General features: G+C 54.2%; 1 protein-coding gene across 2 annotated transcripts in view; it reads left to right on the top strand.

Moving 5' to 3' along the window:
* The window catches only part of ITGA11 (integrin subunit alpha 11), a 117,451-nt gene that overhangs the window by 85,105 nt on the left and 11,625 nt on the right, over positions 1–20,721 (top strand). For both annotated transcript variants that reach the window (XM_087428597.1, XM_087428596.1), the window contains exons 13-22: positions 2,898–3,038; positions 3,315–3,518; positions 4,171–4,301; positions 7,163–7,329; positions 8,648–8,790; positions 10,276–10,386; positions 13,755–13,840; positions 14,665–14,872; positions 18,605–18,703; positions 20,092–20,168. In XM_087428597.1, coding sequence (XP_087284723.1) covers positions 2,898–3,038; positions 3,315–3,518; positions 4,171–4,301; positions 7,163–7,329; positions 8,648–8,790; positions 10,276–10,386; positions 13,755–13,840; positions 14,665–14,872; positions 18,605–18,703; positions 20,092–20,168 — 1,367 coding nt within the window. The remainder of the gene's footprint in view (positions 1–2,897; positions 3,039–3,314; positions 3,519–4,170; positions 4,302–7,162; positions 7,330–8,647; positions 8,791–10,275; positions 10,387–13,754; positions 13,841–14,664; positions 14,873–18,604; positions 18,704–20,091; positions 20,169–20,721) is intronic.

Genomic DNA, 20,721 nt, shown 5'->3' with positions numbered 1-20,721 from the left:
GTGTCTAGAGTTCGGGGCTGGAGGCAGCATCTAGGATATGGCTCCCCAACCTGGGCTGCCAGGGTCCCTAGGCGTCCTGAAGGGGCAGTCATGTTCCTCAAGCCACCTTCATGCTGCCGGAGGTGAGAGGAGCTGTGCATCCACCCAGAGCGAGGGCCCATGGGTTCCCCAAGACACCAGCTTCTGTCCTTTTCCTGGAATGGTAACAATGGTACAGCTGCCGGTGCCCCTGCCCCACCTGGATGTGGCAGGCAACCGGGCCGTGTTGCTAAGAGTCTCGTGTTAGATGGTCATGAATGCAAACTGGAAAGCTATGCAAGTCATTGGTGGTGAAAAGATCGGAAAACAGGGTTCTGATCCAAGTCATTTCAATAGCCGAAATGCAACATAGCTTTTCCAAGGTTATATGGTGGATTCATGGCTGGGTCAAGTTCAGAATCCAGGACTCTTGGTGAGGCTCTCTGCACTATGCTACCTCCTGACAACCCCCGACAACCCCAAAACCAGGCCTCGGCCCCTCCTGCCTGGCAGCATCCAGCATCAGTGGCACCCTGGACCTGAGCTGGGCCCTGTCCAGGCCCATACTGTCATTCCTAGCTCGCCCTCGTGTCTCCGGAGCCTGGGAACAGCCCTTTCTCCTGCATCTTCTACTGTCCTTGGCCTGTCACCATGAAGACGAGTTCCTCACTGGGTCTAACCGAAGCCCCTCTTGCTGCAGGAGGCCATCATTCCACCGTTCCTCTTCCTGTCTCAAGGGCCCTGGTGGACCCAGGCGCTGCTCTGTCCCCCAGCCTCCATCCTGCCCGCCCACATTCCACCCAGGCCGGCTCTTCCAGGAATCCAAGGCTAGACCTTGAGAGCTGGAGGGAATTTGCTGATGAATTTATGGCATTGTTACTGCCCGGTTCCGCCTCCAACATCCGAATGAGAAACCGCAGTGCTGAAGGCAGCTAAATTAAGTGGATTCCAAATCACCGTGACCCACATAGCTGAGGCCACATATTTAGACAAACGTCTCCCTCCCCCTTCACTCATTTGCTCTGTCTGCCCCTTAATTACTTTATATAGGCACATCTCTTCCCTCCCCAACCCCATGTTTGTGATTTCCTTTTTCTCTCTTCTGTATTTTTATCTTTTTCCTCAGTTAAAAGCTTTTAATGCTTGAGGATAGATTTCTTCCGAAAGCATCCTAAGCCAGGAGATGGCTGGGGGAGGGAGAATTGGGGGCTCAGATGTCAGATCCAAGTTCCAGCCCACCTTGGCTGTGACCAGCCTTCTGACCTTGGGCAAGTGGCTCAAATTCTCTGAGCTTCAGTTCCTTCCCTGTGAAATGAGGACGATGATCCCCAATGGTAGCGTGAGGCTCACACGGGCTAACCAGCTAACCAGAGGCTGGAAAGGAGTCTCATGGAGCCTTGTCCATGGGAAGGGCTCCTCCCCTTTCCTAAGCCACCCACTGGTCCAAAACACACTTACTGAGTCCCTCTTCTGTGCCAGGCACGGTGCCCAGGCCTGGAGGGAACACAACGGGCACAGTGCCCATTCTCATGAGGCACCCGGTGGAGGGAGCAGGTGCTGGTGGGAAGAGTACAGGGCTGGGGGGCATCAGGAGGGGCACCCACTGCAAGGAGTGGAGTGGGGAAGGGCAGGATGGCTTCTAACAGGAAGTGACTGAGAAATGGGAGACATTACCTGGGGAGGGAGGAGGGGAGAGGGGTGAGGACGAGAGGAAAGTATGTGCAGAGGGAAGCCTGGAGCCCAGCCAGCGCCTGGGGTCCGTGGAGAAGAGACATCACTGTGATGTCAGGCGGGGGTGTGGGAGCCAGAGGGTGGGAGGGAGGCGGGTCCAGCAGTATCATGCTGAAGAGTTGGGACTTTTTCCAGAAGGCAAGGGAGCGGCATGGTCAGCTGCCTGAGGCCACTCTGGCTGCCCGTAGGGGTGGGTTGGAGGGGCCAGCCTGGAGTCAGGGGGCCCTTTGGAAGGTGCCTCACCTGGGGAATAGCAGTGGAGGAGGGAAGTAGGTGGATTGGGGACGTGACTGGTGTACACCAGGCAGGACTTGCTGGGAGACTGCAGGTGGGTGAGGTGGAGGGTGGAGCCAGGCAGGACCCTCCGTGTGTGACTGAGTGGGTGGACGGCACCCTCACTTAAGTGGGGAGCATGGCTCCCAAGGTGGGAGGAGGAACACGATGAGTGCTCAAATACTGAAAATAAATCATAAGTCACCATCCAAGGTGATAATCCCAGAAGTATTTGGAACATTAAGAATTCAAAGGAGCTAAATGTCCACCAATTGATTAAACACATTTGGCACGTGCAGAATTTGGAATATTATAGAATCACCAATGATCATTTTGTAGAAAAAAAATATATAACATCATGGAGAAAATGCTCATGATCCATTGTTTTATTAAAAAATCAGTATATAAATTATATATATGGTATGACCCCAGACTGTACAAATAAAACCCAACACACACACACAAACAAGTCACACACCCTAGAGAAACAGACTAGAAGAAAACACCCTAAAACGTTCATGGTGGCTGTAGTTGGATGTTCGGACTATGGGTGACTTTTATTCTTTATATATTTATTTTGCTCATTTTTTTGCCATTATAATGTATCACAAACAATAAATGACAATCAATAAAATTAAGTAATGGTGAGAAAGAAGCACGGGCGGGATGGATAACAGAAGGGGAAGTCAGGACAAACTGAAAACAGGCGAGTCCACTCCTTGGTGGGTGGGGGGATGTGAGAAGGAAACAACCCTTCTCATTTGTTCACCAAAAATTCTGAGTCAAAGGCTGCCCCGGGTTTCCCTCCACCCACCTCGAGGCGAGGGCTCCCCGCAGCCCAGCCCCACTCCCCTCTCCCCATCCCCGTGCCGCAGATAGGCTCTTACTTTGGGAGTGAGATCACCTCGGTGGACACCGACGACGACGGTGTGACGGACGTCCTGCTGGTGGGCGCGCCCATGTACTTCAGTGAGGGCCGAGAGCGGGGCAGGGTGTACGTCTACAACCTGAGACAGGTACGCTGCGTGGGCCCGGGCAGCTCTGCCGGGGCACCTGCCCCCGGCCTCCAGCGGGTATCCACCAGGGAAACTGGGTCACCAGAGAGGCCAGCGCCCACCTGCTGAGCCAGGCCAGGGAGAACAGGAACCTCCTCTGTCGCTGGGCTTGTGTAGCCGGAGAGGGGAGGCTGGGGGAAAGGGGGTGAAGAGAGGAGGCTGCAGGCCAGAGGGCATCATGACCCTCAGGGCCCCTGCCAAGTCCTCCTGAGCCTTTTCCTGCCCCTGGTTCTGCAGAACCGGTTTGTCTATAACGGAACGTTGAAGGATTCCCACAGTTACCAGAACGCCCGATTCGGGTCCTCCATAGCGTCGGTTCGGGACCTGAATCAGGATTCCTACAACGACGTGGTGGTGGGGGCCCCTTTGGAGGACAACCACGGAGGAGCCATCTACATCTTCCACGGCTTCCCAGGCAGCATCCTAAAGACGCCGAAGCAGGTAACGCTCCCCTGGTGAATGGATGGAGCTAGGACCGGGAGGCCTAGTGGCTCCTGCTCGGCCACGGCCCAGGACATTCTTCTGCTCCTCATACAGGAAAGGATTCCCATCTGTCCTAGCTCTACTTGCCTCAAGTCGAAATTGTGAAATGGGTGCATTTGTCTTCAGGACCTTCCCATCGCCCCTTTGGGCAACCTCTCTGCTTAACTCTGTCTCCCCAGCAACAACCACAAAATTCCAGGGACCCGAACCCCACTCCCCCTCCACATGTGTTCATGCCACTGCCTGCAGATGGAGAACTCCTGTCTGGGCTTGCTGTTCTCCGGAAATGCTTCATGCTGGAAACCTTGCTCACCTCAAAAGTGGCCCAGGTCCCATCCCCTCAGGGTCATCATTTTTGCCTACATATTTTCTTAGTGAAATAGTCTAATATACCACAGTTAGAGATGCTGATGGGTTACCTGCCAGGTAATATGCATTTACACTTAATGCGGAGCTCTTCGAAGACACAAGATCTTAATCCAAAAGGATGACTTAATGGTAGGAATTTCAGGCGCTGTAACAGACCAGAAGAGGCGATAGCTTTGGGCTGGGGAAGCTTCCTGATGGTTCAAACAGGCTCTCTCCAGCTTTTTCTTTTCACTCCCTGCAGAGAATCGCTGCCTCAGAGCTGGCTCCAGGCCTCCAGTATTTTGGCTGCAGCATCCATGGGCAACTGGACCTCAACGAGGACGGGCTCGTGGACCTGGCGGTGGGCGCCCTTGGCAATGCTGTGATTTTGTGGTTGGTTCCCCTCTTTTCTTGACTCTTGGGCTCTCTTGAGGGTCACGATGGACACAGGGTTTAAAAGATATGCATCAGGATCTTTGTCCCTTGTGTTCCATCATTGTCAGCCAAAGTCACCCTGTTCTGATCCCATCATGATCACAAACCTCCTTTTTATGGAATCACTGTACTCTTCTCAATGGAGTTCTAGGATTTTAGAGCAATTTAGTGTCAAAAAGCCCCTCTTAGAATTTGTCCTAAAAGTTCTGGCTACTTGGGCATTTCTTCCACTTCAGCTTTTCAAGCTCCTTAAAGTGACACACTGAGGATATTCTTATCAGCTGGGAGGCTCTCCCTTGTCCCCTAGCGTGAAAGAAAGTTTATGTAACACAGAGATTTGTGTCTTCCAAACCCCTTCTGACTTCTTGTTGCCTTTTCAGGGCCTTATTTCTGCACCACCCCATCAGACGTTTGCCATATATCAGCATCCAGGGTCTCTCTTTAGTGATGGCCCACAGCTTAAAAAAAAAAAAAGCTTTCTAAAAGTCCATGTATTTTACCATGTGATGTCTTGGCTACTTTTTGAGCCAAGAAATTTTTTACTTTGAGCTTTTTTTCATATATGTTGATGAGATATTTTTCATCATAAGTACAACTTAAGGAAAATTTGGAAAATAAAGAAACGAATTGCTCAGAGTTTCATCACCTTAACGTTACCACTATTCACATTTTGGCTTATTTCCTCCCAACCTTTTTCCGCCTGCATATAATTTTATGTAAACACAATCATGATTTTCATACAACTCAAAGAAGGCATTAAACAGACTTTTTTGAAAACATTTAAAAGGCATTAAATGTGACTTCCAAGGGAGATACAGAAGGAGAGGGTATGCTCTCGGTCCTCAAGAATATTAGAATCCAACTGGGAAACGTCCTCGTCCAGGGTCCCTAGAAAACAGCCTGATGCTGAAGCTTATGCATCAGTGCTTTGGGCAGGGGCCTCAATCCCAGAAGCAGAAGTGAGGGCCAAAGGGGAGTGAAGAGGAAAGGAGAGCAGATCTGAGCGAGTGGAGGGTCACTGAACCCGCCGCGGGCTCACAGTCAGTGCAGCTCCTTGCTCACAGTATCTCCAGAGAGGCGGACACAACCTCTGCTTCTTGCAACAGCCCGTCCTAGGGGAGGAAGCGGGAGCAGTATATCTGAGGCTCCTCGTGTCCCCTGCTTGCCGTGGCCAAAGCTTCAGCTGCCGCATAGCTGCAGGTGGTGTCTCCTGGCCCTCTAGGCAGCACTGGGGAAGCAGGGTCTCTGCCAGGCCAGCCCACCAGCGCACGGACACCACGGCCTCTCGGAAGGTCTGCACTGATGTGGGGGCTCTTAGGTCTGTGGTGGCGGCGGCTGCAACAGCTGATTGGGCAGTAAAGGTATTTGCTGTGCTGGTTCCAGCCAGGAAGGAATATAAGTGATCAAAACCCAGCATAGGGGGTAGACACGGCCTAGCGGGTCCTTAGGGTGACACATAAACTAAGTCCTTTACAGGAAACAATATATGCGCACAGGAGCTCGTGCATACACACACACCAGGAGAATCAGTCTCGCAGAAAGGACTGGATCAATCTCTAGCTTTTGAGGTCTAAACCTACGTGCTACCTGAATAGTGATGAAATTGCGGGCTGGAGCCCTCTGGGGAGACTTTGTGGTCCGACCCCACGGATCTGAAACATGACTGCCCATTAGGATCACTTCTCATTGCCCAGACTTTACCCAGATGACTTAAAGCAGAATTTCTGGGGGAGGGGCCCAGGCAGCAGTAATTTTTAGACTGGCCAGGTGTTTCCATTAGGCAGGCAAGTTTGAGAACCACTTTTGTAAGCTATTACATTTACACAGCGCTCTACACTGTGAAAGGGCGTTCTCACTTACTGCTTTGATTCTCACAGCTCCCCATCAGAGAGATCAGGTGACCTGCCCAAGGTCCCACCAGAAACCACTGGAGCCAAGACGCAAATCCACCCTTTTCACTCCACAGCTCAGGGGAGGCACCATCCATCCCCCTGATGCTAAGAAGAGCAGAGTATTGGCACAGATAATCACGCTAAAACTCGGAAGCATCTAAACCACACTACACTCGTTTCTTTTCACATAAACACATGGTCTGGAGAGGCAATACGTTTCCTTCCCTAACCATGTCTGACCTGGAGCAGTAGAAGAGTAAATTTGCATTTCTTTGGCTACCTGGATGGGGTCGTGTGGGGTGGATGGGGGGGCAATCTCTAGAACAGTGAGTGGTTCTCTACATTAGCTGCACACTGGAATCACCTGGGAAGACCGAACACCTTGCTCTTCAAAGCGTGGTCCACGGACCAGCAGCATGGCATCACCCGAGAGCTGCTCGAAATGCAGAATCTGTGCCGACCTATTGGATCAGGATCTGCTTGTACAGATCCCCAGGAGACGTGCAAATGGATTAAAATCTGAGAAGCACTGCTCGAAGCCATGTTGATGCCGACCCTGACTTAATTTGACTTGGAATGCAACTTGAGCATCAGGATTTTTTTAAAGCTCTCCAGATTATTCTAATATACATCCAGGGCTGGGAACCACTGCTCTATGGTCTGCAGCGAGCGCGGCCCCTGGGAAAATGATGAAAGGCTGCCTCAAGGGGCGGTGAAGTTGCTGAGCCCGCCCCTCAGCACCTGTGCACTTTCTTGCCCAATCCTTTAACATCTAGAGCCCCTCTCCGCCCCGCCACCCCACCCCACCTCACCCTCCACTGGTGGTTTAGCAGATGCCATTCCCATCTGGCTCTCCACCTTTCCCCCAGGTCACAGCAGGGCAGCCTGCGCCCCGCCCCACCCCAGCTACTTGCGCTTCTTCTCCAGGTCCCGCCCCGTGGTTCAGATCAATGCCAGCCTCCACTTTGAGCCGTCCAAGATTAACATCTTCCACAGGGATTGCAAACGCAGCGGCCGAGACGCCACCTGCCTGGCCGCCTTCCTCTGCTTCACACCTGTCTTCCCGGCAACCCATTTCCAGACGGCGACAGTTGGTAAATCAGGCCCCTCCCCGCAGCTCAACCTCCCTCATGGACTTTGCAATTGCTCTGTTTCAAAACATGGGCTTTGGCTGAAATGGGTTTTAAGTGCCAGGTCACACTGAGAGCCACCTTTGATCACTGCTAGATGCCCTCTCGCTGCAGAGAGGGGATGTCATGCCAGGGCAAGGAGGGCAGTGAGCAGCGGTGACCAACTGGAAGAGGCCAGGGAAGAAGGAAATAGTCGGATGCAGAGTTTGGATCCCAACAGGAGACCGAAAGCAATGGAGCAAACTAGGGGGTGGAAATCATGAAGTCAGCCCGGATGCAGAGGAAGAGTCAGACCCAGGAGGGGGAGCGGGAAACCAGGGGGTCGGGCAGATGAAGATCCTAAGAGCAGTGGTCAGTGCTCAGAGTGGGCATGAGTCTGCGGCAGGGCAGTTTCCTTCTGAGTGTCCATCACTTCCAGCCAAGGCTGGTGAGACACGTGCCCATGGCGGCTGTGGGCCCTGGAAGTGACAGCTGCAGGTTCTGGACGGGGCTGGGCTGTGCAGGAAATGGGGACCGCAGAGAGCTTCTCAGCCAAGGCGCAGGACCGACCAGACGAAGAAGAAATGGGTGTCCCGGGGGGGAGATGAGAACAAAGGCGGGCCTGGGGGGCTGTGCTCTTCTTTCAACTTCTATCTATGAAAGGAGAACCATGCCAGAACGGAGCACCCAGAGGGCTGGCTGGAGCCTTTCCTGGGTTTAGCAACAGAAGGGGAGGAGGCTGCAGGCCTTAAACCCCGGAACGGAGCGTGAGGTTTGAGGAGCTGGTGGGAAGGGCCTGGCCAGCCCTCCCTGCTGTGATGGGAACTGCTACCCGCTGAGGTGCTGACCCAGACCTGATCAGACCCCAGAGCCGAGGGCAAGAGAGAAGGGGAAGGGAGAGGTGGAGAGGTGTGCTGACTCCAGGAGGGGCTCGAATGGGGGCTTCGCCCTGACCCCTCCTCCTGTCTCCCCTCCTCTCCTCTCCTACTGTGTTCACTTTCCCCTCCACTTCTTCTTCTTCCTCTCTCTCTTCTGTCAGCCCATCATCCTGTCTCCTCCTTCTGCCTCCTTCTTCTCTTCGGTTCCTTCCTTTTCCACTTTCTCACTGCATCGCTTACTCTCTCTCTGGGGGTTTCCCGCCCACATTGGGCCTCGTGAGGGGAGAGGAGCAGCTCTTCCCTGGCCAGCCTGGAGGGCTTCCTGAAGGAGGCTGCCTTTCCAGAGGCTATTTTTAAAGAGACACAAACAGTCTTGGGTGGAAATGTGGCTCCAGCTTCATGGTCTTGCCCTGTCCCTCCTGCAGGCATCAGGTACAACGCCACCATGGACGAGAGGCGGTACACGCCGCGGGCCCACCTGGATGAGGGCGGGGACCGATACACCAACAAGGCTGTCCTGCTCCTCTCGGGCCAGGAACACTGTGATCGGATCAACTTCCATGTGCTGGTGAGCCTGACGCCCAGCTGCCCCACTGGCAGAGCCCGAACTCCTACAGGATGGGGACACAGAGCTGGAGGAGGTGCTGCCGGGGCAGAGGCAGAGGGCTCAGCTAGTGCCAGGCTGGTTCTGAGCCCCCAGAAGCCCTCAGGAGGCCCAGCCAGGGGGCAGTGTCCTGGACCTTTGCCACCCCATATTCATGCCCCAGAGAAAAGGCTACTGGGACACTACCTACCACCTCCGGGTACCCTCCTCCAGGACCCCTTCTTCCCCAGCTCTCAGATGCCCGCCATTTCTTTAGCAGGGGATGAAATCTGAGGGGGGAGGTGAGCTCAGTGAGGTCTAGTGGAGAGAAGGCGTCAGCCAGCGGGGGCCGCGGCTGGAAAGGAAGGGATAGGCAGGCACTGGCTAAAAATGAAGCCCAGGTAAGGCAGGCCAATGGCATGGACAAGCAGGGAGGAGGGACAGAGAGAGGCCAGCCCGTCAGAGAGGAGAGCCAGGAGGGCCTGGTGCCCTGTTCTACGGATAAGGAAGTGGATGAGAAATTTGCCTCATCCAGAAACTTCAGATACCCAGGCCACAGCTCCAGCCTCAGAGACAAAAGCAGGGGGCACTCAGAGACCACCTGACCCCAGTAGTTCAAGGGCCGAAGCTCAGAAAAGCAAGAGAATATGAGAAGTCCTCATGTCTGTTAATACAGTGCCCCCTCTGACATGTTTGTACTCTGGTTCTCAGTGTGGTCCTCCGGACCAGCAGCATCCCCATCACCTGGGAACTTGTTAGAAATGCACGTCTCAAGTCCCTTCCCAGAAGCACTGAGTCAGAAGCTCTGGATGTGGAGCTCAGTGTTGTCATAGGCCCCCTGGGGATTCTGAGGCAAGCTCAAGTTTGAGAGCCACTGCCTTGACACAAAGGAGCCACTCATGTCAGGATGTGGGGTCCACGGGGGAGATTTTTTAGGCAGCTCTAAGCATCCCCTTCTTTACCATCTATACATAGGACCAACCTAAATGCCCTGATTCTGTTCACTTGTTTGTTCATTCATTGATGAGCACATTTATGAAGGCCTGTCACTGGGCTAGGACTGTGCTGAGAGGCTCCTGAGGGAGAAAGACTGACACACGATCGGATAGTTCGAATGCCAGAGAGAAGTGAGGGTAACAGGTCTGGACAGGGTGTGCGGATGGGGCGCTGCCCAGCTTCCTGGATGCCGAGGTGTTGGGGGATGGGTGCCTGGCCTTAAGGATGACCAGAAGATTGGGGAAACTCCAGGCAGCCCCAATGGCCCCTCTCCACAAGGCACACTCTTCAGCTATGGACCCCACTGAGAACCTCCATCCGCCCAGGACAGCTCCTCTACCCCAGACCCATCCTGAGGGCCAAGAGGGTGGCTGCCCTCCCGGCTTAGGGAAATGGAAGTTCTCTCTCAGCGGTCCTGGCCCAGAAATGGATGTTCCTCCTCCCTCACCTCTATCCTCATCTCCTCACACACAGGAGACCGCTGACTACGTGAAGCCAGTGACCTTCTCAGTCGAGTATTCCCTGGAGGACCCCGACTACGGCCCCATGCTGGACGACGGCTGGCCCACTACCCTCAGAGTCTCGGTACATCTGGCACACAACCCTGGCACATACCCCACCCCACCCCACCCCTCCTCCCAGAAGCCCAGACCCAGAGTGTGACAGGCACAAAGGAGTTCTTCCCCCAGCACGCCCCCCGCCTCCTGCCCGGCAAACCCACACAGGGCTCCATCCCTCCTCCCTTGTGACCCGTGCTGAACAATTTCTCCAGGGTAAGGACCAGGCCTGCTATTCGAGGTTCCTGCTTATCCCCAGCATAGGGTGAGCTCTGAGTGGGTCCCAGAGAATCTCAGGACCAGAAGGAACCTTAGTTCTCCATTGCCCGCCTCCCTCATTTATAGATGAGGATATTGGAGGCGAGAGAGAGTGATTCAACCACTTACAGCCTGGTCTGTGGCTTGTTGAATGACTGACTAACAATCTTCCCAGCCCGCTCCTCAGTGTCCCAATAATAAGTGGTTTTAGCCTCATCGTTGGGTCTGGCCCCACCCCTCAATCACATTTTCTAATCCCTGGCTCTAGGGCTCTAGAATTTTCTGGTATCTAATATTCAGATACTCCCTGCATCTGAAGGCCACTCAAAGAAAATGTCAGACAGTTATCACTTCTGTCCGAGCTGTGCTGGGAGAGCAGGCAAAGTTTGTAAAATGGACTATCTAATCCCTGAACCCTGAGGATTTAGGAAACAACTTTAAAATATACCACAATGCTCTTAAGACCATGACCTGTGAGGTCCAGTCTCTGAGTACTGTCTCTGAGAATTATATAGAATCCAGCCATCAAATAATAATTTCAGAATTATTCACATTCTTACTTGTATTTCTCCAACATAAAAGGACTGTGTAGTCAACAGCAATGCTTCTGAAAATCCCCTCTCTGATCTTGTTCACCCCATCACCCCCTCAGCTCCTCCGCAGTCCCCCTTCCCGGACCTCCCACACTCCACCGCCTAACCCTCTACCATCTCACCTTCTCCCTTTCCTCCTGTGATTCTGAATCACAAATGCATAAGAGAGGCTGTCTTCAAACGCAGTTCAACAGAGAGGGAGGAATGGACTGGCAAAGCTGCCATCCTCGTTAGTGAGCCAGGAGAGGGCAAAAGCTGGGAACACCGAGTCTTAATATTTTTTCCCACCACAATAATTACAAAGCCACTGCAGCAAATGAATAAGTACATTGAAGCATGTTGAAGCCCATGAGGCAGATGAACACGCAGGGGACTCTCCGCCCTGATGCTGATGATAGTGATGCAAGGTGGTGGTAAGGGTCACAGGCCAGGTCTAAGACGGGAATGAGCTCAGAGGAAGTGTAATCGAGCAATCAGATGATCAGGCAGGGGGGCTTCCTGGAGGAGGTGGCTTTCAACTGGACCTTAAACGATGGACAGCATTCAGATACGAAGAGATGGGGAGGGTGGGCTTTTACTCCAGGAAAGCTGTCAGTGCAACCAAGGTGTGGAAGTGGGGAAAAGGAGGGTGAAGCGACGTGTAAAGAAAAGGTTAGGAATAGAGGTGAAAAAGACAGTCTGGGGCAGGTTATTGAGGGCTTTGAATAGCAGATAATGTCTAGAAATCTTGTTAATCTGGATTTCTAGCCCCCAGCAAATTGGAAACATTCTCCCCATCACTCTGCTGCAAATCCTTCCTTAGCATCTGCTCGGTGCCCACCCTGTTCTAGAGCTGCATAGCTCACTCACCTCTTGGGGGAATGAGCCGGTCCAGGTAATTGAGTGTAGCAATTGCTTATCACATTAATTATTCCTTTTAATCAACTGGATAGAAATTTTTCTGAAGGTGATTAGTCTTCACACCTCTTACAGTATGCTGGGCAGGGGTGGGAGATATTTTATTGGAGACTTGAAATCCCCAAGATGAACATGGGCGCTAGAATACAGAGGACCCCCCAAGGGCTACCAAGCGTCTTGAACTATGTCCAGTCACCGAGTGGCCCCACTTTGCCCTACTTCCTATGGCTCTGCATCGTCTTTGTGGCTGCTGTGGCAGTGTGCCTGCTTCCAGCTGCAAGCCCACCAGGTGAGGGGGAAGCCAAGGGGTGGGCTTGATAGAAACGTGTCTAATGTCAGAGCACGTGGATCTGAGTGAGGGCTAGGGGGCTCACCTTTGAGAAAAGATAATGAATCTAAGACACACATGGCCTTTGTGACACCCGCTTCCCCTCCCCTGGTTTGGGCTGTGTTCTTGGTAGGGACAGTTGTGCTCCTCACCCCAGACTTGAATACCCCTCGACGGGCCACAGACGCTTCAAACTCAACGTGCCCCAAAATGGAGCTCCTCCACTCAACCCCTCCGTTTATAAGTGAATGGCGCGGCCATCCTTCCAGACACTGAAAAAGAAACTCAGCCAACATTCTGGACCCTGTTCTCCCTTAGCCTTGACGAACTCCAGGTCCTATTGATCCCACCTCTGAGGTCCCTAACCTGTCTTCTCTTCACACCCATGACCACACTGACACCATCAGCATCACTTGCATGAACGTTGCAGCAGCCTCCTCAGTGGTCTCCCTGCCTCTAGTCTTGACCCTTCCAGTCCATCCACCCGCAGCAGCCAGAGGGAGCTTTCAAAATATGAATCTGGCAGGACACTCCCCTGCCAAAAGTGGACGATTCCTATCAGTTGCAAGGCATGACCCCAAATCCCTGTGAGAACTGGCCCCTGCCCATCCCTCCATCTCCTCCACCCCTTACTACAGCAACACTAAAACTACCCATCACTTCCCAAACTCACTACACTGCCTCATGCCTCAGGACCTTTGCACAGGCTGTCCCTTCCTCCCAGATTTCCCTCTCCTCCTGGTTCATCTATCTAACTTGGACATCCTTCAGAACTCTGACCTATCGTCACTTTCCTAAAGTCTTCTCTGACCATCTACAAGCCAAAATAACTGTTTCCTCCCCTCTGCCTCTTCTATTCCTCATACAGATTTCTATTTTTCCTTTTTTGCACATTTCATATTATAATTATTTGTTCACACACCAGTCTTCCCCATGAGCTGGGAGCAGAAGCTGTGTCTTCCTCATTCTATATCCCCAGGACCAACAGCCTTGCCCCCCACATAGCAGATGATCAGTGAGTGTTGGCTGGAGCTGCTCTGCTGGCTGAGCGCGGTGTTCTGTGCTGTCAGCTCAGCTAGGAACTGAAAGTGGCCCAGGAGGAGTTGAGTTTTCAGCCATGTTTTAAAGAAAGGAGTGTCTATGCAAAAGCATGAGGAAAAGCAGTGTGGTGTCTGTGAAGAGGGCAGAAAAGAGAAAGCCCTTGTCTGGTGTGGCAGAGAGAGGAGCTGGTGTGCTGGGGGTGAGGGACGGCCCGCAGCAAAGAGGGCTGGAGGCTGTGGGCCCTCACCCAGCCGCCACCCCTGGCTCTCCCTGGCTCAGGTGCCCTTCTGGAACGGCTGCAGTGAGGACGAGCACTGTGTCCCGGACCTCCTGCTGGACGCCCACAGTGACCTGCCCACAGCCATGTGAGTTGGCTCCTCCCCACCCCTGCCCTGACTCCTCTGCCTTCCCTGCTGGTGGATGGGGGGCTCCAGGGCCTTGGATTATTTCCTGCACACCCTTCACACAGGCAGCGTGGAATGAACACTGGACTTGGAAGCTGGGTCTAGCCCAGGCCTCTAACTCCTCTAACTCCTGTGTGACCTCAACAAGTCCCTTCCCCTCTCTGGACCTCAGTTACCGCCTCTGTAAAATGAATACTACTAGTCTAATCCAACCTCCTCTAAGTTTGTTTAGAGAAAGGAATCCTTTCTTTGGAGCCTGCAATACAAAACAGATAAAAGGTAGAGACCAGAGACCTAGAGATCTGGGTGCTCATCCTCCAACCCCCAGACTAGGTGACCTCTAAGGTCCATTGACTGACACTTGGGCTCAATGCAGAGGATACTAGCAGAGGATGAGCAGGGTGCCCACAATCCCCTGGAAGAAACAAACTAGCATACAAGGAAAAATAATGAACACATCCTATCTTAAATTTCTGTAATACATTTTCAGATAATTTACGCTCAACTTTTATCCAACTATGAGATGATTTAAGTAGAAGACATACATACCATGACATATGCAATAAATAGAAACAGCACATCCAAACGTTGTAGAAGGATGAAGAAGCAAATATTCTAACCATCTAGGCTAATAATCAGGATTGTCTCTACATTTAGCTCTGAGCTTCCTGGCAGCCAAAGCCAAAAGGGAAACACGCTGAGTAGAGAGGTGATCCATGAGTAATGAGGTCTACCCCTGCATTCCCCGTTCCATCTGCCTGATCCTGGTGGTCTCTCTCCCACAGGGAGTACTGTCAGAGGGTGTTGAGGAAGGCTGCCCAGGACTGCTCCGCATACACACTATCCTTCGACACCACGGTTTTCATCATAGAGAGCACGCGCCGGCGGGTGGCGGTGGAGGCCATGCTGGAGAACCAGGGCGAGAACGCCTATAGCACCATCCTAAATATTTCACAGTCAGCAAACCTGCAGTTTGCCAGCTTGATCCAGAAGGTAAGACCTTTCCTGCCCAGCCTGCCTGAGGCGAAGGGCAGAGGCAGGAAAGGCGGGTCCAGGCAGGGGGCCTGGCTTCACGTGAGAATCACCTGGGAGCTTAAAGATACCTGCGTGCAGACTTCTCTCGGAGAGTCTGATTGGTCTGGCCCGGCGTGGATCCTGGATCCCCGTGCTTTTCCAGCTGCCAGGGTGACGTCAGTGTGCAGCCAGGGCTGAGAGCCGTGGGTGGAGGGGAGTCTGAGCCCTTCCAGAACGTGGGGAGGAGTGTCCTTCAGCCTGTGTCCTTGGCTCGTTAGGGGCATGCGTGCACACACACACACCCCCCGCGTGTGCACACCACCACTTACACACCCTCTACCTACAGTTCATCCTCTAGGCTTTCTCAAAAGGGTCCTTTCCTTCTCACTAAAATCAGAACAGGTTACTCCCCACTCTCAAACTTCCAATCAGTCCTAGTTGCTTCCACAACAAATTCTAAACTCCTTAGTGTGGCATTCAAGGCCCTTCTTGCTTCCCCACCCACCACCTTCCCCTTCTGCCCTCACCCCCCCACACCCGAAGTCCCACCGGCCACCACTGTTTCCCAGCACACCTGCTCCTCCACACCGAGGCCCTGCTCCCCACGGTCCCCTGCCTGGGACTCCCTCCCTCCTCTGCCCAACAAGCTCCCCTTCCTTCTTGGTTTCCGCTTACAACGTCCGGCACTGTGCTCAGCTCCTGCATGCATTAACCCTCACAACAACCCCGAGAGGTAGTGTTAGTACTGGGGGCGGGGGGTGATGGTGGCATCCCCATTTTACAGAGGAAGAAACTGAGGCACAGAGGGGGTTAAGTAGACCACACAGCTAGTAAGTGGCGGAGCGGGATTCCCGCCCAGCAGCTGGCTCCTGAGCCTGCACTTTGTGACAGAGCATCGTCCTTGTGTTACGCTCTCTGGGGTACCACCTTGAAGCCCCAAAAGGCCACACAGGGCCTTGCAGCCCCGCACAGCTCTCGGGCGCAGCCCTGTGTGTGCTCTGAGGATGTGGTCAGAGTCTGAGGGCTGCCCTGTCGTACCTCAGCTCCCGGAGGGCGCGTGCCATTTTAGCCGTGTCTGTCCCCGGGGCCGGGCCAGGGCTGGGCACGTACAAGTCCCTCAAGACATGTTTATTGAGTAAACCCAGGACATGACTGTCATGCGTGGTGCTGGGGGGTCCCAGGTCCCCTCAGACACAGTCTCTGTCCTCACAGATCTCAGAGTGTCGATGTGGAGCCCAGGGTGCAGGGCGGGACAGGTGTCGGCCCTCCTGTCCTCACCTCCACTGCAGAACCGCTGCCCAGCACCCCCTCCCCCAGTGCAGAACACACACACACACAGCAGCACTTCCTGTAGCCAGGAGGGGAAGCTGACTGGAGTGAGGCCACCCCAGGAAAGCGAGGGGCTGCCTGCTTCTCCGTGTCCTCCCTCCCCCTCGGGGGGCTCTGTGTCCTCAAACAGACCTCAAGGTGCCGCCTGAATGAGGGCCTGTCTGTGGCCAGGGCTGGGCCCCAACGCACCCCTGCTCCATGGCCTAGAGGGAAGATGAGGGGCCCATGTGATGGGCTTTCGAAGTCTTCTCCTGCCCAGAGATTTTGTATCTGTCTGGATTTGGGGTATTTAGGAAAATTGAGGCCCAAACCTGCATCCACATTGTCCTGCTTCCCTGGCCAGACCTTACAATCCTGTGCCTGTTCATAACCCTAGGGGGAAGGAATCATGAATTTTGCTTCTGTGGCACAGAAGGGCTTTGGGAACTGAGTGGAGGCAGAGAGAAGCGGGAAGGGTGCTCTGTAAAGTGGTGCGCAGGGCTAGCCTGCAGCCTGCCTCCTTCACAGATGCCCCCGTCCATCCCAGTCCAGGAGATGCTCACGGCCAGAGTCAGCACCCCCTCCCCTGTCTCCCCCACCATCCGGCCAAGGGGAGCTCTCGTGGAGGACGCACTCCTCTCAGCCACATACAAGTGCGTTAGTATGACTACACACATGCAAACCTACACAAACCTACAGATACAGCCAAGGAAACACACATGCTCTGTACACATGCCACCAGGCACATGCAACACACATGCACCAACATGCAGACCCACACACACAGACATGCCTTTACATCCACATGCAAATGCGGGCCCAGAGATATAAGCAGGCATGTGTCCAGGCGGTGCCCAACAGTGCAGAGCCCAAGACAGGTACAAATAATCATCATGATTTGTTGTTAGTGCCATCAAATCCATTCCAACTCCTGGCAACCCTGTGGACAGCAGAGCAGAACCCTGCCCGGTCCTTTTGTGCCATCCTCTCACCTTCCTGTGCTGTATCAGACAATGCTCTGCTGCTGTTCATAGGGTTTTCATGGCCAATATTTCAGCAGTGGGTGGCCAGGTCCTTCCTCCTAGTCTGTCTTAGTCTGGAAGCTCCTCTGAAACCTGTCCACCCTGGGTGACCCTGCTGGTATGTGAAATACCAGAGGCATAGCTTTCAGCATCACAGCAACACGCAGCTGCCACAGTATGACAGCCGACTGACGGGTGGTGTGGTTCCCTGACCAGGAAACAAACCCAAGGCCGTGGCGGTGGAAGCGCTGCACCTTACCCACTGGACCACCAAGGCTGGCTGTCATAATGATAGCTGCCGTATTGAGTGATGACACTATTCTGGGCATTGAACTAGGCCCTGCATTTACATGCGTTGTATCATTTAATCCTCATAATACATGAGGCAGGTACTGCCGTCCCCATTTGACAGATGAGCAAAGCGAGACCCATGCAAATGAGTGCAGGGCCAACCAACAGCATCAGCTAGAGCACCATGTGCGAGTCCCCTCCCTCTGGCCCTGAGCTGAGCGGACACCCATGCTAGCCCAGCGGGGCCCCAGCTCAGACAGGCTGGGGAAGCCCGGTGGCATTTCCCCCTAAACTCTGCCAACCTTTTTCTCAGTGGCCAACAGCCAGAGAGTGACCTGCTGTTGAGAGCCCTGAGCCGGACAGTGGTGGTAGGGTTTGAAGGGGGCGGAGTCACAGAAAAGAGAGAAAGAAGCACTGCTGGAAAGTCTGACGGCAGCAGAGGCTCCCGGGGATCTCCTGAGTAGGGAGCAGACACAGCCCTGCCCTGGGGGGGAGGCGGAATAGAGCCTCAGAGAGATCCCCCCCAAGCCCCGCCAGGAGGTCAGTGCACAACCTGCTCACTGGTATTCTGGATTATGAAGATCTCCGAGACCCCCAAAGCCTCGTTTCGTGGCTCAGAGAGATCCTTTCCCATCCCTCTGATGGAAGGATGTGCAGTCAATCAAAGGGCCGCGAAGCCAGAGGGAGGCAGGGCAGCCAGACTGGAGAGCCTTCAGAGCCCAGCCCCGCCACTTTACAGTGGTCCCCGCTAGTTAGTCCAGTCTCTGGGCCTCACTGTCCCCACCTGTAAGCGGGATGATCAGTCCTGCATTCCGGGTTGCTGCAGAGGGAATGACAAAGCATACACATGAGGGCCTGCCCCTCTCTCCACAACCGGGCCATTGATGAGCGCGGCCTCACCCTGCACTGTGCCCACCACACTTTCTACCCCTGACCCAAGCCACACCGGAGCCTCTGGGGCCCTGTGGTCCCAGGTCCCCTGGCCTGGGCTGCAGCTTCAGCACCGGCGGGCGGTGAGGGGGAGGATGGCCCCAGACCTGGTCTCAGGCCCCGCCTGACTGCTGCCTGTGCTGCCCCCACCCGCCCCCAGGACGACTCGGACGGCAGCATCGAGTGCGTGAACGAGGAGCGGAGACTCCACAGGAAAGTCTGCAATGTCAGCTACCCCTTCTTCCGGGCCAAGGCCAAGGTGGAGGCTGGGGCCGTGTGGGGACGGGACCAGGGCGGGCACCGGGAGGCACAGGGGAGGCAAGAGAAATGGAAGTGAGCAGAGGGGAGGACTGGGAGGGATGGAGAGACCTGACAGTGGTTTTTAGAATATTAGATTTTTCTCCCATGAAATGACTTTCAAATGACCTGTTTAGTCTGCCGGCCCCAGGAGAGGACTCAGGCCCCTTCACCTCCAGGGGGTCCTGTCACTCCCCCACCACTCTCCCCGTCTCTTTCCCAATCCTGCTGTCCTTTATCCTAACAAGTCTTTAAATGTCTAGCCCCTGTCATCATGCCGTGCATGGGGAGAGATGGGGAGAAAAATGAACATTTCTTGAGCACCTACCATGTGCTTAGAAGTGCGTGTGAAGAGACTGCGGGGTGTGTGAAGAGAGAAGCAAACCAGCTGGGAAAGGGAGGTAGATTCCATATTGTGGGGGCATTTGCCCATCACCCCTGGGCAGTGGGCAGCCACTGAAGGTTCTGGAGCAAGGGAAGACCTAACTGAGGCCAAGCTGTTTGTGAAGCGGGAACCAGACAGAGGACAGCTTGAGGCGGGAGCCAGCTGGGGAACAGCAGTGTGTTCCCCGGAGTAGGGTCTGCCAGGCCAGCCAGGGGATTAGGGCTCCTTGTCAAAGACTCTCCCCAGCGGGATACAAATCAGGACCCGGGGAGCAGCACACAGCACAAGCTTCCCCCCTACCCCAGCCACTTCCTGGGAAAATGGGGCCCCAAGGGCTCCTTGGGAAACCATATGAGGGCCAGACCCCGCCGAGCCCAGGGGTCTGTGCAAAGCCCCAGTAATGCCCCTGGTGGGGCAGAAGGCAGCTCAGATATCACAGGAAAACAGTCAGGGGACCCAGGCCCCACTCCTGGACAAGGCCGAGGGAAGCATCAGGACCCATCAGAGTGGCAGGAGGGGCGCTGGACAAGGAGGCAGGTCCCCAGGGCAGCCTCAGCCCCACCACACACAAGAACAAGGCGGGGATGAGGCAGTCTTCTGGCCCCCACATCCTGCGGTGCTTGGTGATGGCCATCTCCCCTCTTGCCATCAAGTCCCCCACCCAGAAAATCTGCAGAAACAGTCTGAAGTTGGACTTGCTGTCTTCTAGTTGTCTTTAGCTAAAAACAGAAAAGGAGGAGGAGGGAGGGGCACCAGCCCCACAGCCAAGAAACCCCATCAGAGGAGCTGTTGTCTTTGGCTGCGCCCCTCAGCAGCTCACGTTACTCCAGAACCTGGTCCTCCCTTCCCCCTGCCCATTCCCAGCCCAGAGGGGGCAGGGGCTGGGAGGGTGGGCCAGGGCTGGTCCGGCAACGCCCACACACGCAGTCCCCGCCGCCCCAGCTCCAATGACTTCTTCCTTGCAGGTAGCTTTCCGTCTCGATTTCGAGTTCAGCAAATCCGTCTTCCTGCACCACCTGGAGATCCAGCTCATTGCGGGCAGGTCAGCGCCTTGCCGCTCCTTCTCCCTCCCAGCTCCACGCTCCCGGCGCTGTTCTGCTGCTCCCCACACTGAGTGCCCCGGCAAGCCCTGTCCCTCACTGCCCCAACCCGGGAGGGCCCGGGGCCAATCCCCAAGTGTGGGCCAATCTGCTGCATACTGTGCTGCCGCATTCTTCATTCTTGGGCGGTTTGGATATAAATAATCATACCCTTACCTTTATATGGAATTTAATATAGCAGTTATTTACAAACCCTACAGTTAGAAACCACTGTACATATAATATCTCAGTCACTCCTCACAGCAGACCCTTAAGAAGGCAAAGCAGGGATTATTCCCCACCCCACCTCCCAAGTGACAGGTAAGAAAAGGAAGCCTCAGAGAAGTTAAGTGAGTTTCCCAACAACACACAGCATGACACACAGCATGTAAATAGTGCGACTGGGAGCTGAACACGAGTTGTCCTGCTCTTTATCCAGTGCTCTTTCTGTCCTGGTCACCTCTCTCCCCTTGGAAATTTTTCCATTTTTAAAGGACCTTCCCTTACTCTGTGTGG

This window comes from Ceratotherium simum, chromosome 3 (genome assembly GCF_057802395.1).
Source record: "Ceratotherium simum simum isolate JZ-2026a chromosome 3, ASM5780239v1, whole genome shotgun sequence".
Classification (NCBI taxonomy): Eukaryota; Metazoa; Chordata; class Mammalia; order Perissodactyla; family Rhinocerotidae; genus Ceratotherium; species Ceratotherium simum.
Note: the sequence above shows the minus strand (reverse complement) of the source record. Positions and strands in the feature narration are given on the sequence as shown.